At 47.8% G+C, this 14553-nt stretch overlaps 1 protein-coding gene across 1 annotated transcript in view; it reads left to right on the top strand.

The window, feature by feature from the left end:
- The window catches only part of cdc40 (cell division cycle 40 homolog (S. cerevisiae)), a 203538-nt gene that overhangs the window by 174060 nt on the left and 14925 nt on the right, over positions 1–14553 (top strand). Inside the window, exon 9 of the mRNA XM_038801008.1 lies at positions 4343–4419. Within this exon, the coding sequence (XP_038656936.1) occupies positions 4343–4419 (77 nt within the window). The remainder of the gene's footprint in view (positions 1–4342; positions 4420–14553) is intronic.

Raw genomic sequence — 14553 nt, 5'->3', positions numbered from 1 at the left:
TTCATTACAGCATTGTGGAAAACTCGGACAGAGTGGGAGTGGGGCAGAAAATTAAACTGACATGCGACCAGAGTCTCAGGGTCACGCTTGAAAGGTCATACCCAATGTTTACAGCATTGCCAATGCAGCATACTAAATTGACAGAAGCATACTGGAAGCTTTTTCACTTGGAAGTATTGTTTAGGGCGTATTGTTTGGGGCACTGGACTTTTGGGCAGGGAAGAAGAGAAAGGTCAGATAATCCATCACTGCGCTTGCTTGGGACCTTGCCATGCGCTTGGAACGTGTGTTGGGGCGATGCTGTGGAGAGAATGGGCGCTTTGGAATGCTGAAAGTGGAAGTGAGGGAAAGATACATTTGGAAAGCTGGAGATGTGGAAATGGTGAAGAGTGATCCATTGAAACTATTTCCATGGGAACCCCTATGGACAGAAAAACAAAAGTGCATGCCTTTTCTGGGGTGTATGACACATTCTTTGTCCTGGTCCTAACCAGTTTCTCTCCCTCATCCATCCATCATGTTGATGACAGTATGGGTGCTGTTTCCTGCTTCTATCCTGAACTTCCCTTACAATTTCTATCCTATCCTCACCTTCACATGTTCCAAATATGACTCTTTTTTTCCTTGACTTCTTTATCACCATTTCTGGAGCCAGGCTGTTGATCCATATCTGCCATAAGCTCACTGACTCCATCAGCTACTTTGACTTCACTCTCTCACACCCGCATACATACAGTCAGTATTCCATCCTACCAGTTTCTATACCGCATCTCTTCTGATGATGTCACCACCTTCCATACCAGTACTTCCACTATGTCATCCATTTTCCTCAACTGAGGATTTCTCCCAAACGTGGATCACAAAGCCCTCAACTGTCCATTCCATTTTCCATGCTTCTTTCGCCCCTTCACCTCCCTAGAACCAGAATAGAGTGAAATGCCCAGCTTTTATACTCAGCCCAGCGCATCTCACAAGCTTGTCACCCCCACATGGATTCTATTGTTATGGGAGCAGCTTTTCAGAACCCCAAAATGTATCATGGAGTTCAACCAACCTCTCCCTTTAATGTATTGTTGCTTTTGAAGCAAACTCTTGGTCTCCAGGTGTGGTACTACAATTATGGACACGTGGGTTTTTAAACACAAAACAATGTTTATTCTATGAATTCAACTTAACCTTTTTAAATAAACATTGAATCCCTAACACCCGTTACTTCAAAGATCACCCCAAAAATAATACAACACTAAATAATCCCTCAAAATGTTCCTTCAAACCTCCAAAAGGCTTAACAGCTTTAAACAGAAACACATCAGGTTAAAGACATTACTATTATGAGTTTAAATCACCCAAATGATTCAGAGATAGTCTTTTCTGGCAGAGATTACAGCAGATCCAGCTTACTGCAAACACAGAATCACCCAAGCTCTTTTTCTCAAAACCGGCTTTCTCCTTTCAAAACAGCTCACAGCAAACCAGCCAGGAACCTTTCAGCTGCTCTCTCTCAAACTAAAAGCAGAAGTGATCTCAGCTCAGCTCCCCCCTCTGACATCACTTCAGTAATATGAGCTGCTCCATTTCTTACCGGTACATCCATTTCTTAAAAGTACTCTCACATGACACTCTCATATACACCTTCCGCTGCATTAGAAAGGCAGACAGCATTATCAGAGACCCCTCCCACCCAGGCATTGCCTTCTTCCAGACCCTTCCATCAGGCAGAAAGTACAGAAGTCTGAAGACCCCCATGTCGAGACATAGGAACAGCTTCTTCCCCACAGTTACAAGACTCCTTAACGACTCCCCCTCAGACTGATCTGTTCCCTGTAAGAACACTATTCACGATGCTCTATGCTGCTCTTGGTCATGTATTTGCTTTGCTTGGCCCCTTGTTCCGCAATTACTGTTTGTACCATTTGTCAATGTTCTCTGTTGATTATTCTTTTTGTCTACTGTGTACGTTCCCTCGGCCGCAGAAAAATACTTTTCACTGTACTTCAGTACATGTGGCAGTAAATCAAATCAAATCGAGTCAAATGATGCCAATGCTAGAAATCTGAAGTCAAAACAGAAAATTTTGGAAATAATCAGCAGATCTGGTAGGTCTAGTGGAGAGAGAGACAGAGTTAACATTTCAGATCAATTCCCCTTCATCAGAACAGAACCCTAAATAATGCCTTTCTTACAAAATAACTATTTGCTTGTACTTCTTTCAATTCAGTATACGAACGTACATACGAACATCCAAATTAGGACCTGGAGTAAGTAGGCCGGTTGGTAAAGTTTCCAGAACACGTGATAGAACAGAGAATATAGAAAGTGGCAACAATCTAACTTCAAGCACAGAAAAAAAGGGGATAACTATGAGAGAGGGGGGGGGGGGGGTCAACACAGGACTGAGTGTTGTACCTAACTGCACACAATGTACGAAACAGTTATGAGCCTGTTGCACACGTTGAAATTGGCGGGTACGATGTTGTGGGTTTCACAGAGACGTAACTGCAAGGGCATCAGTGCAGTGATCTAAATATCCATGGAGATGTGTCCTATCAAAAGGCAGGCAGATGGGCAGAGAGGACGGAGTTGCATTGTTCGTACTTGAAGGAGGATGAGGGGGATCTTATTGAAAGTTACAGAATACTGAGAGGACTGGAAAGAACGGACGTGGAGAGGATGTTTCCACGATTAGGAGAAACTAGAACCCGAGACACTCTCACAGACTGAAGCAGAGATGAGGAGGAATTTTGTCCGCCAGAGGGTGGTGAATCTGTGGAACTCATTGCCGCAGAAGGCTGTGGAGGCCAAGTCACTAAGTGTCTTTAAGACAGAGTTAGATAGCTTCTTGATTAATAAGAGGATCAGGGGTTATGGGGAGAAGGCAGGAGAATGGGGATGAGAAAAATATCAGCCATGAGAACGGCTGAGCAGACTTGATGGACTGAATGGCCTAATTCTACTTATGGTCTTATTAGTACTATAGTCATGCTGTATTCGCTGGTGGGAATGTGGTCTTTTCTATGCTGGGGAAGCCAAACACAGATTGGGTTATTGCTCTGCGGAACACCTCCATTTAGTCCTTAAGCATGATCTTGAGTTTCAGGTCACTTGTCATTTTAATTCTCCACTCCCTATTTGTCCTTGGCCTCCTACACTATTAATATGAAGTTTGAGAAACGCCTCATCTTTCAATTCGGTACTTTACAGCCTCACATTGTGTTGAACTATTTGAGATTGCCTCCATTTTTCAGACAGGAGCTGTTGGTAAAGATTCTGCTTTCGCCATTTAGATTCTTCAAATTCATGCTTTAGATTCATAATTTTTTTCTTTGCTTGTCCCAATACCAACCCCTTTTATTGTGCACCATCGCCCCTTTTGTAATTAAACTTTTCTGACTTCCACTCTCACAGACCTATATTACTCTTTGCACTGTTTCCACTTTCGCTGCCTCTGTACCTGTGTAAAGCCTGTTATACCTCTAACTTTCCCTATTCTGACAAAAGGTTTATGAATGTTAACTTTGTCTCTCTTCCTCCCCCCACCCTCCTCAATTCCATTACTTTTTAACTGTCTACATTTTTAAGGTGCCACAATAGTGCAATATTCTTCTGACTTTAGTGGATGCCCATAGCTGTGAATTCAATCTTGTTCGTGTTTTGAAATTCAGGGAGATGCAGCAATATTACTGAAATTGTATTATATATTATTATATATTTTATTACATTGTATTTTAAAGGAAATGATCAATTTTGACTTATTTTATACACTTCTAACCCTTGAGCAATTCCAAATTAAATGCTTCAATTGCAGAGGGAGGATTTTAACATTCATTATTTTAGCACAACTGTAACCATTATGTTTAGATTTGTGAGCATTTTCTATCCAACAAAATAAATGCCTAACCCTTTGGAATATCCATCATCTATGTCTCTCTTAGCACTCTAATAATTGCAGTAGTTTCATGCGAAGTGGTTCATCAGCTGTTTGCATTATCTGCTTGTTCAACAATCATCTCTTTTTCTTTCCTTTCATGGGCTGCTTTGCCACTCTAATGTGATGCTTCAATGAGCGACATACACTTTGTTCTCTTTGTTTCTCTGTACAGAACAAAATTGTTGCTGTGTTGAACAATAAAAAAGCAGTTGAGACTTCCTCTTAGAGCTTTTATCTATTTATTCACCACTTTGACAGTTTAGCTTTTGTGTGAGCACACGCTTTGTGTTTTTGAATTTTTGCTCAGCACATTCTCTGGGGCACAGATAGACTGATTGAATAGTCTGAACCTTAGTAGGACTTTAAACAGGGCATATTCCTATTTTCTTATCAGTCTCTCTTGCTATCTTACAGGGACATTCCTGTGGACTTCAAGTACATTGCTGAGCCAAGTATGCATTCCATGCCAGCAGTAACGTTGTCACCAAATGGTAAGTTTGTCTAATCTTGGCACTTGTCATCCTGATCATTAAGCCCCACTTCACAAGGCCAGCACGGTAGCACAGGTTGGGCAGCACGATAGCATAAATGGATAGCACTGTGGATTCACAGTGCCAGGGTCCCAGGTTCGATTCCCTGCTGGGTCACTGTCTGTGCGGAGTCTGCACATTTTTCCCGTGTGTGCGTTGGTTTCCTCCGGGGGCTCCGGTTTCCTCCCACAGTCCAAAAGCTTGCAGGTTAGGTGGATTGGCCATGCTGGCCCTTAGTGTCCAAAAAAAGTTAGGAGGGGTTATTGGGTTACAGGGATAGGGTGGGTGAGGGCTTAAGTGGGTCGGTGCAGACTTGATGGGCCAAATGGCCTCCTTCTACACTGTATCATCCAATTTACAGTGCAGAAGGAGGCCATTCGGCCTATCGAGTCTGCACCGGCTCTTGGAAAGAGCACCCTACCCAAGGTCCACACCTCCACCCTATCCCCTTAACCCAGTAACCACACCCACCACTAAGGGCAATTTTGGACACTAAGGGCAATTTAGCATGTTCTATGTTCATTAGAAAAATATATTGTTCGATGCTATGGTATATTTTTAACAGAGCTGATCACAGCAACAACTTTCATTTCTATAGTGAAATGTCTTGAGACATTTTGCAAGGGTACAGTCAAACAGTATTTACCATTGAGGTCACGTAAGGAGGCACTGGAACAGATTATCAAAAGTACCATAAAGGCAGAAAGTGAAGTGGCAGGGCAGAGGGGTGTAGGGAAGGAATCCTGGAACGAGTGCTAGGCAATTGCCAGCACCACTGCCAATTCTGGATGGTTAAAATCAAGGATACGCAAGAGGCCAGAAAGAAGGGAACGCAGAGATCAGAAAGGTTTTTAGGGCTGAAGGAGGTTACAAAGATGGGGGAAGGATGAGGCTCATCTAAATTTACCATCCTACCATCTATTCCCTTCTCCCGTGTGTGCTTGACTAGCATCCCCTTCAGTACATCTATACTATTCACTTCAACTTCTCTGTAGTAGCAAGTTTCACATTCTTACTACTCTTTGGGTAAGGACGTTTTTTCTGAATTCCCTATTGGATATCTTGGTGACTATCTTAAATAATGGCTTTTAGTTTTTGCTATTCCCCACAAGAGGAAACATTAGGCTGAATTCTCCATTTGGGAGACTAAGGGCGCAATTCAACAGAAACATTTCAAAGTCCTGTTTGATCATGGCTCGTATTCAATGGCGTTAGTGCCAAAAATGAGCCACCATGGGATTTTTGACATTACTGGCTGCCTCACCATCTCACCCGACTCACGCCTCAGCAGCTCACCACTAATAAGCATAGAGCCCGCAGACCTGCTCCTCGCTTTGGGGATAGCGATCTTACAAGGCTTCCCGTGCTGTGGATGAGAGGTGGCCACCCTCCTGAGGGGTCGGAGGACCAGCAGCAGGGTCAACAGAGGCAGTAGCTGTCAGTGCGGGCAGCGTGACACAGAGGACCGCCATCCAATGTAGGAAGAAGACAAACGATCTCCAAAGAGCTGCAAGAGTAAGTTACCACGTCTCTCCCGGCATCAGTTCCCCCTGCCACCCCTTAATTCCTAACCACACCCCCAAATCACAGGCTGAAACCTGGCACCCTCTCCACATCTGATCTTTTGCATGTTCCTCAGAACCCCTTGGCACCTACCAGCACAACTGCTTCAAGTGGGTAGTGCCCACACAGTAATATGCCCTATTACCCATCACGCGTGCATCTCACAATGCTCTCTCTTTGTCCCCGCATCAGAAAATAGCCAATTATAATCATAGAATTTACAGTGCAGAAGGAGGCTATTTGGCCCATCGAGTCCACAGCGACCCTTGGAAAGATCACCCTACCTAAGCCCACAACTTCACACCACCTATCTATCCCCACACCTCCAACCTATCCCATAACTCCACCTACCCTTTTTTACACACTAAGGCCAGGCTTCTGGAGCACAATCTGCTGTGCACCACACAGCTGCTGATGCACATCAGGTGGAAGCTGGAACATCCCAAGGAGACAGCAGTTGAAGGGCTGCTGGATCCCAGGACCCAGCTGGGTCCCAGCCAGATGCCAAACTTCTGGACCAGGTTCTCCCAGAGATGATGTAGATGATCGGACACGGTCAGGACATTCAGGAGAGGGTGTCTGCGACATTCCAGTGACTGCAAGGCCGATGGCGACCATGACTGAAGGCCTCAACATCGTGTCCGAGTCGCTGAGGGACATGTCAGATAGACATTGCCGAGGCACTGCAGAGTGTGTCCCAGTCACTGGAGACCATCGCTGAGGGCATTGACACCATGGTGCAGACAATGGGGGGCCTCTAGGACTGGCAGTGCCAGCTTACTCCAGCTGCCTCTCTGTCCCATGGAGGAGGTATTGCCGGAGGCCAACCCAGGGTCTGCCATCAAGGAGATGACGGCAATCTCCAGTTCTTCTGAACCCCCCTGTCCCTCCTGATACCAGCGCATCTCAAAGCCAGTCGGCAGAACAAGGTGGCAAGGCGATGCCAATGATACCGGTAAATCGGCCAAGACCGCCCGGCACCAGGCCCTTCAGAGGGGGTCTGCCAAGGGCATCAAAGGCGCAGAAGGCAGCAGGCTGCCTCCACCTCTGATGTGCATTCTGGGGACACACCTAGATGTAGCAGTAAAACACGGAAGACCAGGAAGAGTGAGGAGGACTGAGTGGGCACTTGTGATGTCACTAGGAGGAATGGAAAACTGTCACAGTAAAATGTTCACGATTAAAACCTGTCATAGCTCATAAATGTGAAGCCACCATAGACCTATTACCCTGGAGTGATGTTACCCCTTATAGAGGGGTGTACAGGGTGGTAGGGCAGGGGGCGGTGTGATTGGGGCGAGGTGGATTGGAGGGGAGAGAAATCGGGACGGAATGCAGGGAATAGAGGGGAGGGCGAGCGGGAGGTTTGGTGGGAGGGAGAGAAATTTTGAAGAGAGGGAAGTGAAGATGGAGGGGTTGAGCTGACGACGCAGCCACATCCTAGAAGAATCTGGAGACAGTGAGAGCCTCCCTGATTTTCCTGGCATGACGGACCCTTGCTGCCGCCTGTCCTCCATCTTGTAGTTCCTCCTTTGCCTCTTCTTGCTCCTCCTCATCTTCCTCCAGCATGTCGCCCCGTGGCTATGCCAGATTGTATAGGGCACAGCAGACAACCACAAAGCAGGGAGACCTTGTGGGGTGTATACTGCAAGACACCGCCAGTGCGAACCAGGAATTGGAACCGCATATTCAGCAGTCCGATGCACCGCTCAATGACCGCATGGGTGGCAACGTTTGACTCATTATAACGGGTCTCCGCCTCTGTCTCAGGCCTCCACATAGGAGTTAACAAGCATGACCTCAATGGGTATCTGTTGTCCCCCACAAGCCAACCATCATTCTGGGGTGGTCCTCGAAGACGCCGGGGATCTCCGGGTCGCGAGCACACATATGCATGATTCTGAAGTGGTGGCCACTCATAATCGGAACATTAAGGGATTGGAACCCCTTCTTGTTAATATTGGGCACTCTTTAATGCCCAGGTGCATTTGATCCCTGGGCAAACAGAGCATCCATCACCTCCTGGATGCACCTGCAGGGGAAAGATTGTGATATGAAGGGCAGCACAGTGGTGCAGTGGTTAGCACTGCTGCCTCACGGCACCGAGGTCCGATCCAGTTCTGAGTCACTGTCCGTGTGGAGTTTGCGCATTCTCCTCGTGTTTGCGTTGGTTTTGCCCCCACAACCCAAAAGATGTGCAGGGTAGGTGGATTGACCATGCTAAATTGCCCCTTAATTGGAAAAAATGAATTGGGTACTCTAAATTTTTACAAAATGTTTGTGATATGCCACACTGGTCCCTGGAATGACCTGGTAGCATAAAAACTCAGGGCTGCAGTGACCTTCATGCCAACCAGGAGCGGGTTTCCTCCTCCACAGTGTGCCGAGGATGTGGAACATGTGCCGCAGTGTCTCTGCTGAAACGCAATGTTCTGCGGCACATGGTGTCCGTCAGCTCATAGAATGACTAATGATGCCTGTACACCTTGATCGATAGCTGGCCTCCCCTTCTGGTTCCTTGAGCCTGACGGACAGCCGGGACTTCAGGGTGTGCGGTGGCCCCCTGCACATGTAATGCCACCTCCAGCCTTTGTTGGTGTTGCTGCCGTCCTGCTAAATGCCTTGCGAGATTTAATGGGATATTGCGAGACGTAACGATCTGGATCTCACCCTGCTGGACAAGACCGGATTAACATATTTAATGAGCCATTAGACTCATTTAAAATGTCTCTGCCATATTGTCCCGGGGCCTGGGAACTACCGGCCTCGCCTGGGAGACCTCACCATTTAGCACTGGTCCACACAAACATTGGGTGGGAGGAGTCTCCCAGGCCATTGAAAATCTCTGGGTGGTCGGTCTCTGGGCAGGTTGATACCCTGGCATCCGGGCACCTTGGCACTGGTACCCCGCTAAACCTGCAGAATGCGTCCAAATCGGGTTCTGTTTTTGTCCCCTTAAATAGCGCCCACTATCTCACATGTATCTCTGTTCATCGTCATTTGACAATTATTTGCCTATTCTGCAAGTTTATTAATGTGCTCCTGTAATTTGTTGTAATCCTCCTCACTATTTTTTTTAAAAATAATTTTTATTGGAATTTTTTGAAAAATATACATCAACAAAACAATAAGAACAATAATAATAATAAACAACCCCCGGCACCCGTAACAACGCATATAACAACCCCCCCCCCCCCCCCCCCCAACCCCAATAAACAACAAAATAAATTAACAATAAGCAAATTAACTTAAACATTATCCCCCGAAGAACCCCCCCGCCCCCCCCCCCCCCCTTTCCCACGGGTTGCTGCTGCTGCTGACCTAGTACCTTATCGTTGAGCAAGAAAGTCGAGGAAAGGCTGCCACCTCCTAAAGAACCCTTGTACCGACCCCCTCAGGGCGAACTTGACCCTCTCCAACTTAATGAATCCCGCATGTCATTAATCCAGGTCTACACACTCGGAGGTCTCGCATCTTTCCACTGCAGCAAGATCCTCCGCTGGGCTACTAGGGACGCAAAGGCCAAAACATCGGCCTCTTTCGCCTCCTGCACTCCCGGCTCCACCACAGCCCCAAATATCGCGAGTCCCCAGCCTGGCTTGACCCTGGATCCCACCACACCGTCCTCGCCACCCCCTTCCAGAACTCCTCCAGTGCTGGGCATGCCCAGAACATATGGGCATGGTTCGCTGGACTCCCCGAATACCTGACGCACCTGTCTTCGCCCCCATAGAACCTACTCATCCTAGATCCGGACATGTGGGCCCGGTGCAGCACCTTGAACTGGATGAGACTAAGCCTCGCACATGAAGAGGAGGTGTTCACCCTCTCCAGGGCGTCCGCCCATATCCCCTCCTCAATCTGCTCCCCCAGCTCCACTTCCCACTTAGCCTTCAGCTCCTCTACCGACGCCTCCTCCACCTCCTGCATCACCTGGTAGATGTCAGACACCTTCCCATCCCCGACCCACACCCCCGAAAGCACCCTATCCCTTACCCCCCGCGGGGGCAGCAAAGGGAACTCCTCCACCTGTCGCCTAGCAAACGCCTTGACCCGAAGGTACCTGAACATATTCCCCAGGGGGAGCTCAAACTTCTCCTCCAGTTCACCAAGGCTCGCAAACCTCCCATCAATAAACAGGTCTCCCAACTTCCTAATGCCCGCCCTGTGACACCCCAGGAACCCGCCATCCATGTTCCCTGGGACAAACCGGTGGTTCCCCCGCAGCGGGGCCTCCACCGAGCCCCCTACTTCCCCCCTGTGTCGCCTCCACTGCCCCCAAATGTTGAGGGTAGCCGCCACCACCGGGCTCGTAGTGTACCTCGTTGGAGGGAGCGGCAGCGGCGCCGTTACCTGTGCCTTCAGGCTCGTGCCTCCACAGGACGCCATCTCCATCCGTTTCCATGCTGCCCCCTCCCCATCCATTACCCACTTGCGTACCAATAGTACCCAGAGAGGTTGGGCAGCGCCAGCCCCCTCTATCCCTGCCTCGCTCCAAAAAGACCCTCCTTACCCTCGGAGTCCCGTGCGCCCAAACATATCCCAGAATGTTGCTGTTCACCCTCCTAAAAAAGGCCCTCGGAACGAAAATGGGGAGGCACTGAAACAAAAACCTCGGGAGCACCGTCATTTTAACGGACTGTACTCTACCTGCCAACGACAACGGCAGCATGTCCCACCTTTTAAATTCCTCCTCCATCTGCTCCACCAACCTAGTAAAATTGAGCTTGTGCAGAGTCCCCCAGCTCCTAGCCACATGAACCCCCAGGTACCTAAAATTCCTCACTGTCCTCTTTAGCGGGAGCCTACCAATCCCCTCCTCCTGATCTCCCGGGTGTACGACAAACAGCTCACTCTTGCCCAAGTTTAATTTATATCCCGAGAAACTCCCGAACTCAGCAAGAATCTCCATCACCTCCGGCATTCCCCCCACCGGGTCTGCTACCTACAACAACAAATCGTCCGCATACAGCGACACTCGGTGCTCCTCCCCACCTCGCACTAAACCCCTCCACCTCCTCGACTCCCTGAGAACCATGTCAAGAGGCTCAATTGCCAGCGCAAAAAGCAAGGGGGACAGGGGGCACCCCTGCCTCGTCCCACGGTGGAGCCTGAAGTACTCTGACCTCCTCCCATTTGTCGCTACACTCGCCATCGGGACTTCGTACAGCAACCTCACCCATTTAATAAACCTCACCCCAAACCCAAACCTCTCCAACACCTCCCACAAGTACCCCCACTCAACCCTGTCAAAGGCCTTCTCCGCATCCAATGCCACCACAATCTCTGCCTCTCCTTCTGCTGCCGGCATCATTATCACATTTAGCAGCCTTCGCACGTTAGTGTTCAGCTGCTTCCCGTTCACAAAACCCGTCTGATCTTCATGTACCACCCCCGGCACCCAATCCTCTATTCTAGTGGCCAAGATCTTCGCCAGCAACTTGCCGTCTACATTCAGCAGTGAAATAGGCCTGTATGATCCGCACTGCAAGGGGTCCTTATCGCGCTTCAGGATCAGGGAGATTAGCGCCCGAGATATCATCGGGGGCAGATCACCCCCCTCCCATGCCTCGTTGAAGGTCCTAACCAACAGGGGGCCCAGCAGGTCCGCATATTTCTTATAAAATTCAACCGGGAACCCATCCGGTCCCGGTGCTTTCCCCGACTGCATGTGGCCAATCCCACTGACCAGCTCCTCCAACTTGATCGGCGCCCCCAGTCCCTCCACCTGCTCCTCCTGCACCCTTGGAAATCGGAGCCTGTCCAAAAAACTCTCCATTCCCCCTCACACCGCCGGCGGCTCCGACCGGTACAGTTCCCTATAGAAGTCCCTAAAGACCTCATTGACCTCTGCCCCCTGCCGCACCACATTCCCATCTCTATCCTTCACTCCACCAATCTCCCTAGCCGCGTCCCGCTTACGAAGCTGGTGGTAATCCTCCTCACTATTGACTATCTCTCCCAATTTGGTGTCATTCACAAATTTAGAAATTGTGATTTTGATTGCAAAGTCCAATCTGTTAATGTAAATTGTGAACAGCAATAGTCCCCGCACTAATCCCTGTGGAACACCATTTCCCACCTTTACTCCCACTCTCTGCTTTCTGTGTTGATGCCAACGAACAATCCATTCTGCACTTGTTCCCAGACACCACATTCTCTATTAGTCTATTGTGGGTCATCTTAACAAAGGCCTTTTGAAAATTCAGATACGGCCGTGCCAATCGGTGCCATGGTTATTAATAGCGAGTTAGTCACACCGTTTTTACGAACGGCAAGACCAGGTGTGTTTGCCGTTCGTAAAAACGGCGTAAAGGGCTGGGACTTCGGCCCATCTAACAGCTGAGAATCGCTGCCGGCCGTAAAAAAACGGCGGCAGCGATTCGGGTCGGGACTTCGGCGGGGGGGGGAGAATAGCGGGAGGGCGGCAAAAATGTCGGGAAGGCCCTCCCGCTATTCTCCCACCCGCCGTGGGGGGCGGAGAATTTCGCCCAATGCATCTGCTATCTCTTCCTTAGATTCTTCTAACATTTGTGGATGTAAATTTATCTGGATTAGGGGCGTTATCCTTTTAGAGTCTGGTTAGTTTATTCAATGCATTCCCTTTTATTTTACTCATCTCACCATTCAATGCCATATTTACCTGTTCTATCTCCCAGGTAAATACAGAAGGGAAGGAATTATTCAATATTTCTGCCACCTCACTATCATTACTTGTGGTATTATCCTGTCGACCCCTTAATGGTCCTATTCACGTCACAGCCTTCCTTTTTAATTGATGTGTCTGTAAAATATTTTACTGTTTTATTTTATGTTACTCCATAATTTAATTTTGTTGTTCCCTTTGTCTTCCTAATTGTTTTTTGGCTCCTAATCTCTTCATAGTCTCTCTAATCATGCACTCATCTCCACTCTATGTACTTAATGTCTGCCTCTTTCCTAATGCTCAATTGTTCCCTTTTGTCTTTATTCATTCATGGAGTCCCACTTGTGTTCAGTTTGTTCTTTTCTTTTAATTGAATATATTTTCATGCCCTCTTTTGAAAAGTGTTCTAATTATTTCCCATTGTTGTTCTACATTGTTCATTACCAATATTGTTGCCCATTTTATTTTGCCAAGTTCTTTTCTCAGACTCTAATCTATTAATTGGTTTTCGTCACACTTATGTCCCTCTTTAACATTTTAAAGCACATTATATTACGGTCAATATTGCATGGACGTAGGGCAGCACGGTGGCGCAGTAGGTTAGCCCTGTTGCCTCACGGCGCCGAGGTCCCAGGTTCAATCCCGGCTCTGGGTCACTGTCCATGTGGAGTTTGCACATTCTCCCCGTGTTTGCGTGGGTTTCGCCCCCACAACCCAAAAGATGTGCAAAGTAGATGGATTGAACACGCTAAAATTGCCCCTTAATTGGAAAAAAATTAATTGGGTACACTAAATTTAAAAAAAAAAATTGCATGGACGTTCCCCAACTTTTATATCTCTTCTCTGCATTGTTTCATTCCTCATTCCTTGATTCAATAGCGAAACTTCCCTGTAAGGATTTTTACATATTATGTTGGGAAGGAATTCTTTACACATTCTATTCCTATTGTTATGATTCTCATAGAGACCGTTACCATTAAAATTCCAGTGACTGACTGAAAGGATCGGCTTGACGAGATTTCAAGTTTTAAGACTTTTACTACAGAAAAGAACTTGCCCCATTGAACTGTTTGCATGTCCAAAAGTCCCAAGTTATAGTTGTACTTTACATTAAGTGCAGACTTAAATCTCCAGGAACCAGTCCAACATGATTCTTCGCATCTGCCTACTTTCTTCCTTTCTTTTCCTTTCCCAGCTGGGCAACACCTAATCCCAGAACTGATCTTCATGATGAGGGATGAATGGGAGATTCTTCCCGCTAACCAAGCTAGGTGAACCTTCCAGTCCCTTTTAAATGCTCTCGAGTTCAAATCCTCTCGAGTTCAGTCTCTTCAGTCTGCGGTAGTACGCTAGGTGAGCTGCCCCAGAAATTGGAAGCCCACTCACCTTGTACAAATTGATTTGAATTGGATTGTTAAGCTTGTTAAAGTTGCAAATAACTGGAATAACCTGTGCTGAGAACAATATAATATATAGATATCAGATTTCATAGAGTTTACAGTGCAGAAGGAGGCCATTCGGCCCATCGAGTCTGCACCGGCTCTTGGAAAGAGCACCCTACCCAAACCCACACCTCCACCCTATCCCCATAACCCAGTAACCCCACCCAACACTAAGGGCAATTTTGGACTCTAAGGGCAATTTAGCATGGCCAATCCACCTAACCTGCACATTTTTGGACTGTGGAAGGAAACAGGAGCACCCGGAGGAAACCCACGCACACACGGGGGGAACGTGCAGACTCCGCACAGACACTGACCCAAGCCGGGAATCGAACCTGGGACCCTGAAGCTGTGAAGCAATTGGGCTAACCGATATGCTACCGTGCTGCCCTATTGTGATTGTAGGGGTGGGTTAAAAACCACCAGCTAGGGCCTGTGTTTGAC

Source organism: Scyliorhinus canicula, chromosome 6, assembly GCF_902713615.1.
Source record: "Scyliorhinus canicula chromosome 6, sScyCan1.1, whole genome shotgun sequence".
In the NCBI taxonomy this organism is placed as follows: domain Eukaryota; kingdom Metazoa; phylum Chordata; class Chondrichthyes; order Carcharhiniformes; family Scyliorhinidae; genus Scyliorhinus; species Scyliorhinus canicula.
Note: the sequence above shows the minus strand (reverse complement) of the source record. Positions and strands in the feature narration are given on the sequence as shown.